We start from the raw sequence: 22,648 nt of genomic DNA, 5'->3' as shown, positions 1-22,648 counted from the left end.
TATCCAACAAGAAGATCTAACAATTGTAAATATCTATGCCCCGAACATGGGAGCAGCCAATTATATAAGGCAATTAATAACCAAAGCAAAGAAACACATGGACAACAAGACAATAATAGTGGGGGACTTTAACACCCACCTGACTGAAATGGACAGATCATCTAAGCAAAAGATCAACAAGGAAATAAAGACTTTAAATGACACACTGGACCAAATGGGCTTCACAGACATATTCACAACATTCCATCCCAAAGCAACGGAATACACATTCTTCTCTAGTGCCCATGGAACACTCTCCAGAATTGATCATATCCTAGGTCACAAATCAGGTCTCAACCGGTACCAAAAGATTGGGATCATTCCCTGCATATTTTCAGACCACAATGCTTTGAAACTAGAACTCAATCACAAGAGGAAAGTCGGAAAGAAGACACAAATACTTTCCGACTCAAATACATGGAGGCTAAAGAGCATCCTAGTAAAGAATGAATGGGTCAACCAGGAAATTAAAGAAGAATTTAAAAAATTCATGGAAACCAATGAAAATGAAAACACAACTGTTCAAAATCTTTGGGATACAGCAAAGGCAGTCCTGAGAGGAAAGTATATAGCAATACAAGCCTTTCTCAAGAAACAAGAAAGGTCTCAAAAACACAACCTAACCCTACACCCAAAGGACCTGGAGAAAGAAGAGCAAAGAGAGCCTAAACCCCCCAGGAGAAGAGGAATAATAAAGATCAGAGGAGAAATCAATGAACTAGAAACCAAAAGAACAGTAGAACAGATCCACGAAACTAGGAGCTGGTTCTTTGAAAGAATTCACAAGATTGATAAACCCCTGGCCAGACTGATCAAAAAGAAAAGAGAAATGACCCAAATCAACAAAATCATGAATGAAAGAGGAGAGATCACAACCAACACCAAAGAAATACAAACAATTATAAGAACATATTATGAGCAACTCTATGCCAGCAAATTAGATAACCTAGAAGAAATGGATGCATTCCTAGAGATGTATCAACTACCAAAACTGAACCAGTCAGAAATAGAAAACCTAAACAGACCTATAACCACAAAGGAAATTGAAGCAGTCATCAAATATCTCCCAACAAACAAAAGCCCAGGGCCAGATGGCTTCCCAGGGGAATTCTACCAAATATTTAAAGAAGAATCAATACCTATTCTTCTGAAACTGTTCCAAAAATTAAAAATGGAAGGAAAACTTCCAAACTCGTTTTATGAGGCCACCATTACCTTGATCCCCAAACCAGACAATGACCCCATCAAAAAGGAGAATTACAGACCAATATCCTTGATGAACATGGATGAAAAAATTCTCACCAAAATACTAGCCAATAGGATCCAACAGTCCATTAAAAGGATTATTCACCACGACCAAGTGGGATTTATTCCTGGGCTGCAAGGTTGTTTCAACATCCGCAAATCAACGTGATACAATCCATTAACAAAAGAAAGAACAAGAATCATATGATCCTCTCAATAGATGCAGAAAAAGCATTTGACAAAGTACAGCATCCTTTCTTGATCAAAACTCTTCAGAGTATAGGGCTAGAGAGTACATACCTCAATATCATAAAAGCCATCTATGAAAAACCCACAGCGAATATCATTCTCAATGGGCAAAAACTGAGAGCTTTCCCCCTGAGGTCAGGAACACGGCAGGGATGTCCACCATCACCAATGCTATTCAACACAGTATTAGAAGTCCTAGCCACAGCAATCAGACAACAAAAAGAAATGAAGGGCATCTAAATTGGCAAAGAGGAAGTCAAACTCTCACTCTTTGCAGATGATATGATAGTTTATGTGGAAAACCCAAAAGACTCCACCCCAAAACTGCTAGAACTCATACAGGAATTCAGGAAAGTGGCAGGATATAAAATCAATGCACAGAAATCAGTGGCATTCCTATAAACCCACAATAAGACAGAAGAGAGAGAAATCAAGGAGTCGATCCCATTTACAATTGCACCCAAAACCATAAGATACCTAGGAATAAATCTAACCAAAGAGGCCAATGATCTGTACTCAGAAAACTATAAAATACTCATGAAAGAAATTGAAGAAGACACAAAGAAATGGAAAACTGTTCCATGCTCATGGATTGGAAGAACAAATATTGTGAAGATGTCAATGCTACCTAGAGCCATCTACACATTCAAAGCAATCCCCATCAAAATACCATCCACTTTTTTCAAAGAAATGGAACAAATAATCCTAAAATTTGTATGGAACCAGAAGAGACCCCGAATAGCCAGAGGAATATTGAAAAAGGAAAGGAAAGCTGGTGGTATCAAAATTCTGGACTTGTAGCTCTATTATAAAGCTGTCATCATCAAGATAGTATGGTAGTGGCATAGAAACAGACACATAGATCAATGGAACAGAATACAGAGCCCAGAAATGGACCCTCAACTCTATGGTCAACTCATCTTTGACAAAGCAGGATAGAATGTCCAATGGCAAAAAGACACTCTCTTCAACAAATGGTGTTGGGAAAATTGGACAGCCACATGCAGAAGAATGAAACTGGACCATTTTCTTACACCACACACAAAAATAGACTCCAAATGGTTGAAAGGCCTAAATGTGAGACAGGAGTCCATCAAAATCCTAAGGGAGAACACAGGCAGCAACCTCTTTGAGCTCAGCCGCAGCAACTTCTTCCTAGATGCATCGCCAAAGGCAAGGGAAGCAAGGGCAAAAATGAACTATTGGGATTTCATCAAGATAAAAAGCTTCTGCACAGCAAAAGAAACAGTCCAAAAAACCAAAAGACAAATGACAGAATGGGAGAAGATATTTGCAAATGACATATCAGATAAAGGGCTAGTATCCAAAATCTATAAAGAACTTCTCAAACTCAACACCCAAAGAACAAATAATCCAATCAAGAAATGGGCAGAAGACATGAACAGACATTTTTCCAAAGAAGACATCCAAATGGCCAACAGACACATGAAAATGTGCTCAACATCGCTCGGCATCAGGGAAATCCAAATCAAAACCTCCATGAGATACCACCTCACACCAGTCAGAGTGGCTAAAATTAACAAGTCAGGAAACGACAGATGTTGGCGGGGATGTGGAGAAAGGGGAACCCTCCTACACTGTTGGTGGGAATGCAAGCTGGTGCAACCCCTCTGGAAAACAGTATGGAGGTTCCTCAAACAGTTGAAAATAGAGCTACCGTACGATCCAGCAATTGCACTACTGGGTATTTACCACAAAGATTCAAATGTAGGGATCCGAAGGGGTACGTGCACCCCGATGTTTATAGCAGCAATGTCCACAATAACCAAACTGTGGAAAGAGCCAAAATGTCCATCGACAGAGGAATGGATAAAGAAGATGGGATATATATACACAATGGAATATTATGCAGCCATCCAAAGGAATGAGATCTTGCCATTTGCAACGACGTGGATGGAACTGGAGGGTGTTATGCTGAGTGAAATAAGTCAATCAGAGAAAGACATGTATCCTATGACCTCACTGATATGAGGAATTCTTAATCTCAGGAAACAAACTGAGGGTTGCTGGAGTGGTGGGGGGTGGGAGGGATGGGGTGGCTGGGTGATAGACATTGGGGAGGGTATGTGCTATGGTGAGCGCTGTGAGTTGTGCAAGACTGTTGAATCACAGATCTGTACTTCTGAAACAAATAATGCAATATATGTTAAGAAAAAAAAGAAGAAGAAGAAAGCAGGAGGGGAAGAATGAAGGGGAGTAAATCGGAGGGGGAGATGAACCATGAGAGATGATGGACTCTGAAAAACAAACTGAGGGTTCTAGAGGGGAGGGGGTGGGGGATGGATTAGCCTGGTGATGGGTATTAAAGAGGGCACCTTCTGCGTGGAGCACTGGGTGTTATGAACAAAGAATGAATCATGGAACACTACATCTAAAACTAATGATGTAATGTATGGTGATTAACATAACAATGAAAAATTTAAAAAGTAGCCCACTTTCAAAGTTTTATTGCACTTTTGGTAAAATTTACTGAATCTCAAAACTTTTCTTCAAGTTTAAATGAGCTATAAAACCATCTATGCATTTACTAAAATTGTCATGAAAGCATGTTCTTGGCATCGAAGAACGATTAGGCTTCCCTCTAGCTATTTATCAGGATTTTTTATGACATAACATTTCTACTATTTTGTTTATTTGCTTGCTTTGTAGTTCACGGAGATATATTAGAAGCATTAAAGTTCCAAAGAGCGTTGCCCATTTCTTTTTTTTTTTTTTTTCTGCAAAACTGAATATCAATACTTAATTCTTCTATTTGTTAACTCGGTAAGCCTGGAATCCTTTCTAGGTGAATAGTGATGTTCACCAGAGGGTTTTTTATACTTTCAGGAACCAATTTAACCTATATGTATCTGCTTAACTCTTTTTAATCAAAATTCATTTTTCCTATTTTTCTTGTTTTGAGACTAGTCATGACATGATGTTTTAAGTACTAAGGATGAAAAGGATGCTTACAGGTCCTTCTGTTGTTTTTGTCCCCATGCAATTCTGACAAGATTAATACCACTAATTTCCGTGCTATTAGTTTCATTAACAGATATTAGTCCTGTCTGATTCTAAACAACACATGGATAGAAACTCAGGATTCAATTCTATTTAAGGTAATTGAGGTTCTCTCCACATTCATAGTTGGAGTAGACATACATACCATCTGTTCTGCCTAAAGATGGGCTCTGGACACTGGTTAAAATGCCTAAGGTTAAAAATTGTCCTTAGAGTTCATTCCCCGGATGCTTCTTCACTAAATGGGGAGAACTGGAACCTTAAGTATTGTTTATGGTATGAATTTCTGAATAGCTGATGATGATGATAATGATGATGATGGTGTGTGTGTGTGTGTGTGTGTGTGTCTGTGTGTGTGTGTGTGTGTGTGTGTGTGTTTGGGGGGGGTCCTTTTCTCAAACCTACAGAAGTTGAAGAGTACTCCATTATGCCAGAATGCAAGAGTTACGGACCGAAGCTCCAATAACAAATAACAGGGTTGGAACTGACCAACTGGCCTAAACTTCTCTGGTAAAATGTGAATATTATTATTATGCATATTCAACTTATTAAAGAGAACTCATTAAGATGGTGAAAGATACAACTCAACTAACTCAGAGGTAATAATTACCAAAAGTCGGCCTGCATAATTGATGGTTTTAGCACATGACTAAATAGAGCCTTGGCATAATTCAAAGAAGCTCACGTGAAAGCAAGAATAATAACACACGCTCACACACACTCACTCTAGTCATCCAAGAATCACACACCAAAATTTAATTACTCCATTGGTTCTCAGGATTTCTGGATCCCTGGCATTATTTTGACACATTAAAATACAAATTCTTAACTTCTTTTACTAGTGATGATGGCATTGTGGTATGACTTATCACTTCAAGATACACATTGCAACATCTTCAGATAAAATCATGTGATATCACAGCTGTCCTTCAAATCATGGGTGAGAGAAGGATGGAAGGGGGGCTGTAGTTGAACCAAGAGCGCCCATGGACTGATCACTGAGTAATGACTTCATGGGAGTTCATGCTACTCTTCCCTGTTCCTGTATACATTTGAAAATTTATGTATTAAAACAATACAAATTCCTAGGCCCCATCCTGGACATATTGAATCAAAATTCCCTAGGGTGGAAGCCTCCAGTTCTCAGGTCTCATCCAAAACACATGCCATCAGATTCTGAGGGTTGGGAATGCATATTAACAAACTCATTACATGAGTCTTATGATCCAGTTAAATTGCTAACTGGTTGTGTCCAGAACATGAGTCTTCTATCATTCTTTGGTACCAAATAAATTAACTCAAGTATTTCTTTAGGGACCTACATGAATATAGGCCACTGTCTCAGAATGATTTCCTTGGAAAAAGACTCTGATGGATTTGTACATAGAGAATTTATAGGGAACTAAACCTGTGAAGGAATATAGGAAGCAGAATTGGGCAGAGGTAGGAGGTGAAAGGCATTACCATCCAGGTGGACACAACAGAACAAGCGATCTCAGGAGGGTACTTTCTAAAGTGTTCATGCATTCAGGCCAGATGACTGAGTATCTGCACATTATCCAGTCCCATTGACAAGTCACTGGGTGCGGTACTCCCAGAAATGGGGCATGAGACTGGGTGAATTGGCTCTCTTTGAACAAAGGGCAATTCTTCTAGAGGGACTCAGCATTTTCCAAGAGCAACCAACCTCAGAGCATCTGGGGAAGGGGTAGCTGGGAAGGAAGAGTTCAGTACCTCAGTCCTGATGGGGACACCAAAGGGCTGCATCATGGCATCCAATGTATCTAAGAGAGCCAAAATATTTTTTACTGGAATATTTTTTTCTGATCTTTCTTCATTTTTTCTTACGTACACTTTTCAATAGACACAGAAATGCTGCAATGACCATTACAACAAGCACACAGTGATTTTTGGTTGTTTTTGTAGTGCCCAAATTAAATATTACTCTTCAGCTAAAGTATAAAACTGATGTCTTTGAATTTTCTTCAAAATCAATGCAACACACATCTTGTCTTAATGATAGACTACCTTTAACTGCTCAGGTGGTGACAATTAGCAGCCTGGATTTACAAGTCATGATTTTTGTGGTTTATTTCAAGATATTTACTAGTTCAGATCCATGAATGCTATTTCCTACTCATCCACTTCCATGAGTGTGGAATTGGTTATTATTTCACGACAGTCAGTGCCGGGTCTCTAACTTGTGTGGGATCCTTCCTGTCAAGTATTGTTGCATCCAGAGAAAATGTAGCATATAGAAAGCATGCATGATGTATATTTCAATTGTGTTACTCTAGCTTCTGAGTCTTAGGGATTCTTCTGTTGTGATCTGATACTTCATATGACATCTCTCACACAAAGTAGGCATCCTACTTGTTGGCTCTTCCTGTGACCTCAGGCCACACTTTGGGAAAATATTATAAATTTAACTTAAAAAAAAAACAAAGTGAACTTTATCTCCCCCTGCTTAAATTTAATCCAATTCCATATAAGTAATAAAAAAAGAGAGAAAAAATATTGAATAAGCTTGCCTTAGCTTCTATGCATCATTCCCACTGGTAGTACTGGGGCTTGAGAGAGAAGCCGCTCTAGGAATTAGCACTATCCAAGGCTCAGAGCTGCTCCCACCACCCAGCAGGTGAGCAGCATGGCACCGGAGCAGGTTCCCCTCCGGGACCTTCTTCTGGATGACTTACTTCTGTCCCTCCAATACAAATCCCTCCATATGCTTCTTTTCCCCAAAGAAAAACACCTCTATGTTTCTACAGACAATATATATATATATTTAACATGTTAAATATATGTATGTTTTTGTGTTCTAGAAGGTTTCCCTAAATATCCTTAATCACATTGCTTCTAAGGGAAACTATCCCACATTCCAAACAACTAGTTTGCAAACCAATGTTTGGAGCACAGTTGTTTGGAAAGCAGATAATCACCTTTACTCTCTTTTTTCCCTAATAGGTACACACGCCTAAATTCCTCTGAAGACTTCTTCTTGTGGTAATGTACTTCTAATTTCATAGTGAAAAGAATGAGAACTCCAAATCTCTAGTAACACAACCGAAAGTCGCATGACACATGCTTTATGAAACTAAACGTGATTTACAAGGACACAATGTGACTTATCAGTCTGGTATATACTCTCTTTAAAACAGTATGTGGTATAAAATTGTTTCTGAACACAGAAAACATTTATAACTTAAGTGTACAATCCAAGAAGTTCCTTATTTACGACACTTCATATCAAACCAACCAGACTGAGAAATAAGCATTCTGAGTAGGAAGTAATGTTTAAAATAACATTGAACACAATGCATGCATACCATGCTGATAAATGCAAATGCTTTTATATGACCCTCAAATCAAATTAAAGAGACACTTCTTGGCAGAGACATACTTAAATCATTCTACATTTCCTCCTTTTTCTCTCATGTGAAAATGTCACCTTAAGAATCAATTTTTGGGAATGAGTGAGTGTTTTTTATTATTATTATTATTATTTTTATTCCAAGTGTCTTCAGATAAATTGTCTGCCAAGATTTTACTATCGATAGGGGATTTAGAGCTCTTTGGGCATTTATTACAACTCTTTGACATTATCAGTGAAAATGTCTGCAGTACCTAAAATAATTATTCCTTGATGATGTTGACATAGAGGGTTTGTTTTCAATTTCATTAAGATGAAAACAGCTATCTAGTGTATACAAATGTCTCACCTCAAATCATCGACATTGCCACCTACAGCTGCAAGCTTCAGCACTCTCACTGAAAATACACCAGAGCTCTTATAAATTTTATTCACCTTTCCCTAGCAACTGAAAACACACAAAACCCTTCTATTAATCCACATGAATGTGTTGTTGCTGTTTAAAGAAAGTCTACCGCGGGGAGGGTTGTCAGGAAAGGTCTCTTTGAGGACCTTTTGATACTTTTGCCGAAAACTGGGTTTGATTGGTGAGAATGTGCCAACCACTGGAAGGTGAGAAAGAAGTGTTTTATAATGGAGTGAACAGTAAAGGTTGGGCATGAAATGAAACTCAGAAGTTCCAAAGAACAGGATAAAAGTCCTCACAGAAGAACAGCAAATAAGGGGGAGTTAAATTATGTGTGGCCTTGTAAGCCACATTTCTGCCACTGGGATTTTATTCCCACCATAATCAGAAGTCCCTGTAGTGTTTTAAGCACAAAGGTGACTTGAGCTGATTGATGCTTTTAAAAGATCACCCTGACTGCCAGGTGAAGGATGGGCTGTAGGAACTAAAAGGAGGTACAGGAGGTGACTGTGGCTTATATGAGATTTCCTCTGAAGGTCTTGAAGGCATCATGACCTAATGTCACTTGGGGAATAAATAAATCAGTTGTTTTTTCCGTGGTTTATTTATCTCCCTCCTTTGAGTATCTTTGCAGATGATGTTGGTAAATACATTGCAAAGCAGAGGGATTGCTATTAGGCTGCCTACAAATCAAATTGGCTTAGAGCTGTGGTGGCAGAGAAATAATAAGCTTCCAGAAAAAGCTTTACCCAAAAGCAAGCTCCATATACTTGAGGTTTCTAAAAAACAAAGCTGCATGTGAAAATCTTACCAGCTGTATTTATCACGTTTCCTAGAATTATTTACTTAATTATTTTTGTGGTGACCTCACTGAGTTGAACTCCCCATTTTATTATCATATTGTGGCCACATGCACACCTCAAGACAGTTTAAACTACTGAAATACATTATCACGTCCCTCATTATTAGTATCAAGAGGAACTAAGCAAAGGGATATGTGACATGAAGTTGATTTTGCTCATAAGAAAACATACTAGATGAAAATTAACTTCTTATAAGAGAATAACATTTATGCACATATTTTTAAACTTTTTTTTCAAGTAATGATATACACAAAATTCTAAAACATAAAAGAGGTAAATAGGGGTAAAGTGGGGCGCCTGTGTGGCTCAGTTGGTTGGGTGTCTGACTCTTAATTGCAGCTCAGATCATGATCTCATGGTTGTGAGATGGAGCCACATGCTCAGTGGGGGGTCTGCTTCTCTCCCTCTCTCTCTCTCTCTCGGCCCCTCCCCCCACTTGCACGTGCTCTCTCTCTCAAATAAATCTTTAAAAAAGAGACATAAATTATGTGCATTTATACAAAGACATACTATACAGCTATTTTTTTTAAGATTTTATTTATTCACTAGAGAAAGAGAAAGAGAGCACACAAATAGGGGGAGAGGCAGAGAGAGAGGAAGAAGCAGGCTCCACACTGAGCAGGGACTCTGACACGGGGCTCGATCCCAGGACCCTGAGGTCATGAACTGAACCGAAGGTGGACGCTTAACCATCTGAGCCACCCAAGCGCCCCACAGCTATTATTTTTATGCAGTTATTTATAAAGACATATCTTCATGAAAACGAAAATTGCAATTTATTCCAAATAATTAAATATTTACCGAGCATCCCACATTTGAGGCACTGTTTTAGGAGTTTGGGTAATGTAGGAAAGAAGATAGGTGAGGTCCTATTCATAGTGTATGCAGATTTCCAAGGAACTAGACAGACATTAATCAAGCAAACAAATAAATGTACACAACATTTCCACCTGGCCAACTGATCTGTGCAAAATAAAACAAGGTTGTGCATTACCAAATCCATGGGGGAGGCAAGATACTTTAGACTGTGTGGTCAGGGAAGGCTTCTCTGAGGAGGTGACTTTTGAGCCGAAACCAAATAACTAAAAGAGCCAGACGCAGGACAGTATCAGAAGAGAACATTCCAGAAAGAGGCAGAAAAGCGTGCATGCCCTCAACTGAAAGAGCATGACGTGACAGAGGACAGAAGGAAGGCCTGGACCAGGTGGAAGTTGAGGTCAGTATCCATCCATTTGGGCTGCCATAACAGATTATGTACCATAGATTGGGAGGCTTGTAAAGAACAGACATTTATTGCTTTCAGTTCCAGAGGTTGGGAGCCCAAGAACAAGGCGCTGGCAGACCAGTGTCTGGTGAGGGACCACTTCCTGGTTCACAGATGGCCTCTGTGAAGGCCATCATCTTGTAGCCACACACACACTTGGGAGTGTCCTCACTTGGGAGAGGTGCTAATCGCATTTGTGTTGGCTCTGCCCAGGACCCAATCACCTCCCAAAGCCCTGCCTCCGAACAGCATCACACTGGTAATTAGGTTTGTTCATATGAATTTTGGGGTTCTCAAGGATTTAGTCTACACAGTCAGTGATAAAAGACTGGTAGGACCATAATAAGCATTATAGGAAGATACAATCATTTAGTGAAAAATCTATCATAGCATCGAAGCAGGGGAGAGACGTCATCTGATGTCTTTATTTTAATTTTTTTTTAAATATCATTCTGGACTCTAGGCAAGAATTTGTCTTGGCTTGATTGTATATTTGCCTTACATCTGTGAGTTTTCAGCTCTCCAGGATCCATCTCCCCTTCTTAATGGTATCTCTCTGTCTTTTTGGAGAAATTACCTTTGCCCATTGGACAGTTTCTTCAGGGGCTCTGTATTAGGGCTGTCCAGGGAAACAGAAAAGGACTGAACAGGTTGAGTGTGTATACTACTCTCCAGAAAGTGAGACAGAGAGAGAGATTAAACAACATCTATGTCTATTTATATAGAGAGAGATTGAGAGAGATTCATTTTAAGGAATGGGCTCATGCCACAATTGTGGAAGCTGCCAAGTCCAAAATTTGCTGGGCAAGTCAGCTGGCTGAAGAGCCAGGGAAATGATATCACAGTTTGAGACCAAGGGCGATCTGCTGGCAAAATTCCCTCCTCTTTGGGGAAAGTGAGTCTTTACTCTTAAGGCCTTCAACTGATTGGATGAGGCCTACTCATATTATAGAGGATAATCTGTTTTACTCAAAGTGTACTGATTTAAATGTTAATCTCATGTGAAAAATGCCTTGGAAGCAACATCCAGACATATTTCACCAAATATCTGCGTCCCATGGCCAAGCCAAGCTAGCACATAAAAGTAACCATCACAGACTCTATCCCTTCTAGACAAAGAGTGAGCATGTGGTTCAAGCTAGGTCAGGCAGGTGTTGTCTCCCCTGACTATGCATCTGAGTAGAGGTCACAGAAGTACATCCTGTCCCCTAGTCTACCCAGACCACATGATCCTGCCCCTCCACCCACAACACACAGTTGTGTCTTGTGCTTTCTGATATCCATTACAAACCCATTTAAACAAACCACCAGATGATTCTGGGAGGCCCCAGTGAACACCCCCACTTCGCTTTTCTATGGGTCAGAGTCATTTGGTTTGTTTGAAAAACAAAAACAAAAACCAAGAACAACAACCCACAAACACAAACTGCCTCCAACAGGCTACAGATATTTGGAAAGACATGCATCACATTACTAATGGACATCCTGGAAATCGGTCTTTGAGGATTAATGGGTTCCAATGTCTAATGTGTATAATTAAAATTTTTTTTCCTCTTAATTTACAATTAGTAACCAATCCTTTTTAAATTGAAATAAATAATGAAAGAAATGTCTAAATTAGCAAGTGGAACTAAAGCAGAATTTTAAAGATTTTACGGAGTGGAAGTCCCATCTTTATTGGCAGTAGAAGTCCCAGAGTCACCTCTGCAGAACAGAAGGTTTTTGTGGGACAACGTGAGAAACTTACTGAAATCCAATGCTTTTGTATTCATAGAGGAAGAAAGAGCAAGACACTTACTTCCCTGGCACACATTTACAATTTGATCCATTGATATATTTTTGGCTCACAGAATTACCTTGTGGCATTTTGCATCAGCTGCTGCCTCTTCCAAAAGCAATAATATAGGGCACAATTAATTCAGCACAAGTGGTGACTGGGCCAAATCTGTTTACTTAAAAAATGAATCTACTGTTCCTCTCAATAAAGGTACTGAATTATTTTTTAAAGGACCGTACTGAATTAATTACGAGTACCACAGTCAGAACATATACAACTCAAGTTTCTAAAACTGGAATTTCACTGAAAAGTAGCTAGACATTTAACAACTAGTGTCAATTAGCTACTTCCATGAGCCTCTGAGTAAAGACCAAGCCAGGTGAAGGAACTCCAGAGCAATGATAATAATATCAAGAGCTAAGGGGCACCTAGGTGGCTCAGTTAGTAAAGCATCTGCCTTCGGCTCAGGTCATGTGATCAGGTCCTGCATCAGGATCCCTGCTCATCGGGGAATCTGCTTTTCCCTCGAACCTCCCCCCCTTGCTTGTGATCTCTCTCTCCACACTCTCTCTCAAATAAATAAATAAAATCTTAAGAAAACATCAAGAGCTAATAGTACTAACTCCTCACTATTGGCTAGGAACAAGTTAAGTGTGCTGCATAAATCTTCTTTTCTACAGCTCACAAAATCCCAAAAATTAGATTTTATTAACCCCATTTTAGAGAGGACAAATCCAAACTACTGTTGAGCGATATTAAGGAATGTCTGCAATGTCACACAGGGTTCAGGTTGGACTCCAAGTTCTCATGAACTGTCTTACATCATGACAACAAGCACCTTGTAAACTGCCTGTCAGAGTTCCAGAAATGTTCATAAAGTTATGTCCAAGTTGCAGGATACTGTGTCTCTTCTCTTTATAGCTTTTCATAGGAAAACATCTCCAGTGTTAATTTAAAATAGTATTGGAACAAACTCTTGAATACGAAGAGTCAGACTTCCTTCTTTTACTGAGAACAGTGACTTATTTCCTTTAAATAATAGTAATAAACTCAATCCCTCCTCTTGTTTTTCAGTCTTTAATTGTTCCAGATATTGGAAGGTATCTTTACATTGTTTTATAAATGGAGATACAATGCCAGTTGAGCCTATTCAATGTAAATTTTGACCAATGATGAACAAATGATTCTTTTGCTCACTTATAATTTCACATCGCACCTTCAGAATTACCACAATACCAAGTCTTAGTCTACCAACATTTGCTAAATTCTAGTTTTTTTGTGTGTGTTTGACATTTAGCTCACGTTTCTGCCCTTGAACCTGAAGCTCCTTTGATGGTTTGCGGCTGGCAGCGTGTGTGTGAGACAGTTGGTAGGGGAAGAAATGGCAGATGATGTAGTATGTTCACTCCACATGTGTTGTTTCTCACTGTCCCTTTCAACCCTCCAAGACAATCTTCTCATTACGAGGTTATGGACAGTCTGGTAATTGCCAATCCTTTTTTAATCCATCAATGTGTTGCCTTAAAAAAAGCTCCACAGAACACATTTTGAAATAACTGGCCTAAAGACTGCGAGAAGACCATTTAATATTTGGAACATGGCTGCAAGGTGAAGGAGGCATTATGAACAATGTGCTGGGACAATTAGAAACCGAAACTCTCTCCAGCAACAGGGAAATATGCTTACTTTCCCTACAGTACCTACTAGACTCTACTGGACAGACAAAGACCAAGTAGGACAGTGCTTGCCACTATTCGCATTTGCAAACACCGTTAAGTGTATGAAAAACTTATATGTACCATGGCTAATATTTGGATAATATTTCCTGAAATAATTATACTCACACAAGTTATATATCATGTACATATATAAAACATACATATATACTCTTCACATATGCATATTCATGATAAAAACTCATTGTAAGAAGGCAGAAGCCATGCTTATTCATATTTATATCTAGTATCTCAGTGCATGGTAGGTATTTCCTGAAGTTTTAATCGATGGATTAGTCCACCTGGGCATTTACCGAACACTTACTATGAGAAGCAGGTGTTTGGCGCATTGGGGTGTAGTGACAAACAGGAAATTACAGAATGCACAGTCGTGCAAGAGAGGAATGGACAAACAACTGCAGGACAGGAGGAGTTTTGGCACTTCCAACAGGCTTCCACGGGACATGGAGAAACTTAAACCTGGGAGCCCATCAGGTCAGATTTACTGAGATGAACCCCGAGGAACAAATACAAGCTTAATACATGGAACAAAGTGGAGAGGTGGGAGGCTAGTTCTCAGAGAAGTTCAGGCGTAGACTCAAAGCTCTGGATGGCTGCTGGGTTGCACTAGGCAAGTTACAAGACATGAGACTGGAACATGGTCAGATGTAAAATGGCCTTAAGTGACATGCAAAACACTTTGGGAGCTCATTTGGTATATGATGGGATTATTGAAGCTTTTTATTTTAAACCGTGAATGATCAGATCGGAATTATATTTTCAAAAACATAACTGCCTTCAGGGAGATGATGTTCTGGCATGTAGAGTTGAGAGTATGTCTTTTTTTTTAAGATTTTATTTATTTTCTTATTTAGAGAGAGCATGTGAGTCAGGGGAGGGGCAGGGGGGGGAGAGAGAGAGAGAGAGAGAGAGAGAGAAAATCTCAAGCAGACTCTGAACTGAGTGCAGATCCCATGCAGGGCCCGATCCCAGGACCCTGAGATCATGTCCTGAGTCAAAACCAAGCGTCAGCTACTTAATTGACTGAGCCCCCCAGGTGGCTGGAGAGTATGTCTTTCAGTGCATATTTTGGCAGTGGAACTGGGCATTGCACATATGTCAGTAACATCCTATAGACAGTGCAGAAGGATCTGTGGAAACTGATGGAGTTTGGTGTAGGGGTCAGTGAAGTCAAGGTCTGAATCCGCAGTGACCTCAAGAGTAACAGGAGGTGAACAGGAGGATGAACACATTAGAGAGGATAATGAGGCATCTGTGGAAAACACGCATAAAAATATCTAGAAAAAGTGAGAAATGCAAGCTTGGATGTCAGGAAAGATTCCAAGTCAGAAAACACTCCCACAACACACAGATCATCCCTATTTGAAGAAAAATAGAACCCCTTATTATTGATGGTTTGATGACTCTTAGTGAAAACTATAGTGAAAAAAAAGTCTCAAAGGACAGAAGTCTGGAAAATCACCAAGATTTAAGAATAAGCAAAATAATGATAATAATAATAATTAAACAAATACATAAGTAAAAAAATTAAGCAGAGAGATTTAATTAGGAAAAACAAACAAAACAAAACAAAAAATAAAAGCCAAACCATCAAAGATATAGGAGGAGAAACCAGAGCAGGGCCGTGAAGGGGAGAAGGAGAACCGGTAGTTTCATAAAAGAGGAGAAGAGGAGATTCCTGGATTGCTCAATGAGCAGGAGTCAAGAGGAAAGTATCAGTGTTGTCCATCACTGCAGATCACTGCCACTCCCATAATAACGGAACGTGTCTCTGGAAGGGGAGAACACCATAAATACAGCAGAGGGGCTGTCTTTGACAGTTTCCTGAAAACCAGAGTTCTTTGAGACAGATTATATACAGGTGCTTGTAGGTAGACAGTCCTGGGATCCAACTCAACAGGGATGCAAAGAGCTCACTGGAGCATGGATCCTAGCTGCTAACGACCATTCTGGCAAGCACTAAGTAAAGGGAGGTACATCCAGGAAACACACAGATAATACACCAATATCATATTAATACTACAGTGTTTCTCTCCAGGGGCAAATTGCTCAGCAAAATACCAACCAACCAACCAAACAGGATCATGAAAAGACAAGAAAGTGTGAGCATTTACTGTGTCTTTGCACTTCAAGAGAAAACAGAGCTGAGGGTTCTGTACTCTCCAAAATCTATAGGAGTTTTCCATAACATCACGAAACTTCAACTAGACAAGCATAACAACAACTTCATAGAGTCAGAAAGTGAGAATAAATTTACACAATATTGGAAAGGATTCATCCCATCCTACTTATGTTCTCAATTAGCACAGAGTTGAACATATATTGAGGGGCCAGGACATACTTATCAAATTAATAAGTGAATTTTTTAGAAATTTTCAGAAAGACAAATTGCTTTATTACCCCAGAGACATCAGATCTATGTATTTACATATTCAATATAATATTAATCTTAGTGTCTGTGAAGACCATCTTCTGTTGTAGAAAAACAGATAAAACAGTTACTGAATAAGTTTCTCTATAAGCACATGGTTATTTGTATTTCAATAAATAGTCGATTTTTAGTTTTGTTATATCCTGGCTCATGAGTTAAACACTGTACCAGACTTCCTCTTAAAGTTTTTGTGAGCTGATAAATTCTGCATGCATTGTGGCAGAACTAAGAATGGTTTTTCAAGTCAAGAATACCACTGAGGTAATTGGTGGAAAATTTCACATCAACACAGAAGGTGAGCAGGTGTCAAAGCTTTCAAAATTTGAAGAATTAGTTCAGAAAAGGATCAGCAAGTATGCAATTACAGTCATCATGTCTTGTTTAGCTGACATAAATGGTTAGTTCTCTCGCTCTGAATAGCAAGATTTTATTTATTGAAATATCCAGAAATTTTAGCAAAACATGTAAAGGAAACTTTTAAGAAAGGAATTTTTTAGTGGAAAGGAAAGACATAAACACAGCAATTTGAATGTGAAACTCAAAAACTGGCTCTAGTTCTTAACCCTTGTGAATGCGGGAGGTGGGGGGGGGGCATGGGGGCGGTCCAAAGCGGCATATGCAGAAAAGAGCCAGGAAGCCTGGCGTCCGCACCATGGGAGATTTCAGTTTCCAGCAAGTGCCACAATAAGATTTCCATCCCCAGATGTTCTAACAATGTGACTTTTATACTCCTCCTATAGGGACATGGTACCTACTGTTAGTCCTTGACTCTGGCTGAGGTGAAACTATAACAGAAGGGACACTGTAGATCACAAGCCAATTCCTACAAGTTCTGCCTCATTCCCCTGGGGAAGCTAGTTCTTGAATCCAATGTCTCCACGTGAGAAGCCTCAAAAGCCAGAGGGAGATCCGCATGGAGTGGGACTGAAGCTCCCACTCACAGCCCTGGCTGGGCTCCAGCCAACAGTCAGAATCCACATGCCAAGTGAACCATTCTAACACTGGTACCCAAGCATCAGGTAAGGATCCTCAGCTGCTGCTGTGTGGAGCAGAGTCTGCCCAAACTCCAGCTTTTTTTTAAATAATTTTTATTGTTATGTTAATCACCATACATTACATCATTAGTTTTTGATGTAGTGTTCCATGATTCATTGTTTGTGCATAACACCCAGTGCTCCACGCAGAACGTGCCCTCTTTAATACCCATCACCAGGCTAACCCATCCCCCCAACCCCCTCCCCTCTAGAACCCTCAGTTTGTTTTTCAGGGTCCATCGTCTCTAATGGTCCATCTCCCCCTCCGACTTACTCCCCTCCATTCTTCCCCTCCTGCTATCTTCTTTTTTTTCCTTAACATATATTACATTATTTGTTTCAGAAGTACAGGTCATGACTCATCAGTCTTGCACAATTCACAGCACTCACCATAGCACATACCTTCCCCAAAGTCTATCACCCAGCCACCCCATCCCTCCCACCCCCCACCACTCAGCAACCCTCAGTTTGTTTCCTGAGATTAAGAATTCCTCATATCAGTGAGGTCATATGATACATGTCTTTCTCTGATTGACTTATTTCGCTCAACATAACACCCTCCAGTTCCATCCACGTGATTGCAAATGGCAAGATCTCATTCCTTTTGATGGCTGCATAATATTCCATTGTGTATATATACCACCTCTTCTTTATCCATTCATCTGTCGATGGACATCTTGGCTCTTTCCACAGTTTGGCTATTGTGGACATTGCTGCTATAAACATTGGGGTGCACGTACCCCTTCGGATCCCTACATTTGTATCTTTGGGGTAAATACCCAGTAGTGCAATTGCTGGATCGTATGGTAGCTCTATTTTCAACTGTTTGAGGAACCTCCATACTGTTTTCCAGAGGGGTTGCACCAGCTTGCATTCCCACCAACAGTGTAGGAGGGTTCCCCTTTCTCCACATCCCCGCCAACATCTGTCGTTCCCTGACTTGTCAATTTTAGCCATTCTGACAGGTGTGAGGTGGTATCTCACAGAGGTTTTGATTTGGATTTCCCTGCTGCCGAGCGATGTTGAGCACTTTTTCATGTGTCTGTTGGCCATTTGGATGTCTTCTTTGGAAAAATGTCTGTTCATGTCGTCTGCCCATTTCTTGATTGGATTATTTGTTCTTTGGGTGTTGAGTTTGATAAGTTCTTTTTTTTTTTTTTTAAAGATTTTATTTATTTATTTGAGACAGAAAGAATGAGAGAGAGAGAGCACATGAGAGGGGGGAGGGTCAGAGGGAGAAGCAGACTCCCCGCTGAGCGGGGAGCCCGATGCGGGACTTGATCCAGGGACTCCAGGATCATGACCTGAGCTGAAGGCAGTCGCTTAACCAACTGAGCCACCCAGGCGCCCGAGTTTGATAAGTTCTTTATAGATTTTTGATACTAGCCCTTTATCTGATCTGTCATTTGCAAATATTTTCCCCCATTCTGTCGGTTGTCTTTTGGTTTTGTGGACTGTTTCTTTTGCTGTGCAAAAGCTTTTTATCTTGATGAAATCCCAATAGTTCATTTTTGCCCTTGCTTCCCTTGCCTTTGGCGATGTTTCTAGGAAGAAGTTGCTGTGGCTGAGGTCGAAGAGGTTGCTGCCTGTGTTTCCTTTAGGATTTTGATGGACTCCTGTCTCACCTTTAGGTCTTTCAACCATTTGGAGTCTATTTTTATGTGTGGTGTAAGGAAATGGTCCAGTTTCATTCTTCTGCAGGTGGCTGTCCAATTTTCCCAACACCATTTGTGGAAGAGACTGTCTTTTTTCCATTGGACATTCTTTCCTGCTTTGTCAAAGATGAGTTGACCATAGAGTTGAGGGTCCATTTCTGGGCGCTCTATTCTGTTCCATTGATCTACGTGTCTGTTTTTGTGCCAAGCACCACACTGTCTTGATGATGACAGCTTTGTAATAGAGCTGGAAGTCCGGAATTGTGATGCCGCCGGCTTTGCTTTTCTTTTTCAAGATTCCTCTGGCTATTCGGGGTCTCTTCTGGTTCCATACAAATTTTAGGATTATTTGTTCCATTTCTTTGAAAAAGGTGGATGGTATTTTGATGGGGATTGCATTGAATGTGTAGATTGCTCTAGGTAGCATTGACATCTTCACAATGTTTGTTCTTCCAATCCATGAGCATGGAACGTTTTTCCATTTCTTTGTGTCTTCTTCAATTTCTTTCATGAGTATTTTATAGTTTTCTGAGTACAGATCCTTTGCCTCTTTGGTTAAATTGATTCCTAGGTATCTTATGGTTTTGGGTGCAATTGTAAATGGGATCGACTCCTTGATTTGTCTCTCTTCTGTCTTGTTGTGGGTGTATAGGAATGCCACTGATTTCTGTGCATTGATTTTATATCCTGCTACTTTACTGAATTCCTGCATGAGTTCTAGCAGTTTTGGGGTGGAGTCCTTTGGGTTTTCCACATACAGTATCATATTATCTGCAAAGAGTGAGAGTTTGACTTCCTCTTTGCCTATTTGGATGCCTTTGATTTCTTTTTGTTGTCTGATTGCTGTGGCTAGGACTTCTAATACTATGTTGAATAGCAGTGGTGAGAGTGGACATCCCTGCCGCGTTCCTGACCTTACAAACTGCAGCTTTTATGAGCAAATTTAAAAACTGTGATTTGAATCCACTGGGTTTTGGTGATTGTTTTATGCAGTGATTGATAATCAGAATAGGTGCTTAATTTTGCAAGTACATATACATATAGTTTTTTCTACGTGGCAATAAATATATACCCCTTATAATAAATAAATATTTGCCATCACTATTCAAATATGTAAAATTAAAATTCTCCATTTCACAGAATGTTAAAGAAAGGGTCAGTCTAGTAAAAGGGATGATGAAGCATAAAGCTTGATCATTCTGGAATTTCTAGCAGGGCATTTAATTCAAGAGACATGATTTTAAAAGAAAACAGTTTTTTATGTATTCATTGTAAGGCCATAAAAAGTTACATAAACTCTGTATCTCAGAGATCTCATCTCCCAAGTGACCTTAAGAGTGGCAGCTACCCACCAGGATTGCAGTTAATATCCCTGAAGACTTTTGCCCATTTCATGACACATGGAACAATCTATATAACCATTAGTCCCTAGTATCATTTATTTTCATTCCCCCAAATATGGAGCATGGCCTCATCTATGGTGCAATGAATGGGAATGAGAGAGATGCTCCATCAGCCATCTGGAAGAGAGAGGAACGGATGCTCAGAGGTGCTTTATAAAGCCAATCCCCTCTGCTTGTCGGGCAGTGACCTGTGCCTCTTCCCTCAAGCTATCAAGTACTGTTAGTGTCACTGCACTGAGCCATCGACTCCAGTCACCATGTCACTATGCCCCTTTTCTTGGGGATCTCATGGATATGACAACTACATAAATTAACTCAAAAATAAATACTTAAAATATTTTTTCCTCATAATATCAAGTTTTTCCAAGAAAAAAATAATGTTCACTATCATTAATAGTCTTCTTACTGGAATATTCCACAAAATCCTATCGTGACATATGACTTTAGGTGATCTACAACTATCTGTCCACCCAATTTCTACATTAGCCTTTTTGTCTTCAAACTTACTCCATAGAGCTGAAAATTCGATTATATTTTTCTTCATTAAATTCACATCAAAACTTTTATTCTTTTATTTTCTCCAGCTTTTTTTTTCTTCACATAAGCCAACTAGACCAGTAGTTATTTATGCTGGAAGACACAACAGTGAATCCCAGCCATTTAAGATTTACTAAATCTTAAAGTAAGGCTCAGACATGCAACATTGCATAAGAAGAACCCTTAGCAGTGCATAGAATGCAATGTCATTTACACTTAGGAGAAGGAATTTCTTTTTTTATATATATATATGCTTTAAACATCTCAAATACAGAGAGGACACCCCAAACCACAGTTCTTACATGTTTGAGAAAAAAAAATTCAAATACCTTCCAATAAATTCTGACATCATGAGCCACGTTACTCACCCAGAAAGCTGAATGCTTTCCAGAGGAACCACAAAGACATTCACCCCCTTGGAATTTAGCTTCTCTAAAAGAGAATTTTTTTTTTTACTTTTAAGGGAGAAATTGATATTTTAGTTTATATTTGCCTTACAATTTTTATCCTTAGGTATAAATATTTATTACCCAGCTAGGTCTGAGGTGTGAATTCCAGGCTAACAGCGACTTAGAGTTCTATTAGAATTTTTAAAAAGAGGCAAAAACAAAAACAAAACAGAGGCAAAATCAAGCATACCAGATACATATTCATGCCTCACCTTTCTGCTTCTTTAAAACACATCTTTAAGGGATAGATATTTGCATTTGGGGTTCATTAGCTTCGACCTCCAAACAGCCAAGCACAATCTCCAATAACATCATAGGATGCTAAGAGGCTGACAAGTATCCTGTTGGCCCGTGTGTCTTCTGGCTTGGGACTCTATGTTTGTTTATTTGGTGAACTTAAGGAAATGCTGAAGCTATTTCTTGGTTTCCTAGAATAGGTTGGCAACTAGACTCGGTTATGATTTATAGGTGGAAAAAGAAAATCAGTGTCAAATGAATGGTTGCCTCATGACACACTTTGGACTTTGTAAATGATGCAGTAATGCATGGTCACCAAATTTTGCCATACTCTCTGAAAATGGTTTTAGACATAAATACTTTTCAATGTCCATATAGTGAAGTTTGCTCTTCTCAGCTAATATATCTACAAACTACTAGAACTGGATCTCACTGAAGATAAAGAGGTATAAGTGAAGGGGAAAGAATGCGAGCACATTTACCGGAGTTCTCAATTCAGGGATGGCGGCTTGGTAGGTGAGCGGGCGACAATCAGGTGTGTTTGGCACCAGGACACAAGGAAGAAACACAGGACCCAAGTCATCTCCGTCCAGAACGTCCACTGTGAGGGTGGTGGTGGTGGTTCGCCGCTCATTCAGATTTTGTGCACGGTCCTATGAGAGGAAAAAGGAAAAGAAACACAAAAAAACAATGAGATGGACCCAACATTTCCTTCAGCTTGACTAGACAGTAGACAGGTTTCTTGCTGATTACAGGCCCCAACCACTCTTAGGGCATTTACCTTAGAAAACTTGCAACTGTACATGCTTTCTCTGCCCTTTGAGATGGCAATATTCCTGCAGCTCAAACTTCTGCCAGTTTTATAATCCAGCACTCCATCCCAAGGATGGGGGAGCCGTAATCACCAAAGAAGGCACACCACCACCTCCCAG

At 39.7% G+C, this 22,648-nt stretch overlaps 1 protein-coding gene across 1 annotated transcript in view; it reads right to left on the bottom strand.

Moving 5' to 3' along the window:
* The window catches only part of PCDH15 (protocadherin related 15), a 1,343,394-nt gene that overhangs the window by 452,839 nt on the left and 867,907 nt on the right, over positions 1-22,648 (bottom strand). Inside the window, exon 10 of the mRNA XM_035724230.1 lies at positions 22,199-22,369. Within this exon, the coding sequence (XP_035580123.1) occupies positions 22,199-22,369 (171 nt within the window). The remainder of the gene's footprint in view (positions 1-22,198; positions 22,370-22,648) is intronic.

The sequence above is a fragment of the Zalophus californianus genome, chromosome 15 (genome assembly GCF_009762305.2).
Source record: "Zalophus californianus isolate mZalCal1 chromosome 15, mZalCal1.pri.v2, whole genome shotgun sequence".
NCBI lineage: Eukaryota > Metazoa > Chordata > Mammalia > Carnivora > Otariidae > Zalophus > Zalophus californianus.
This window is presented reverse-complemented; position numbering and strand designations above follow the sequence as displayed.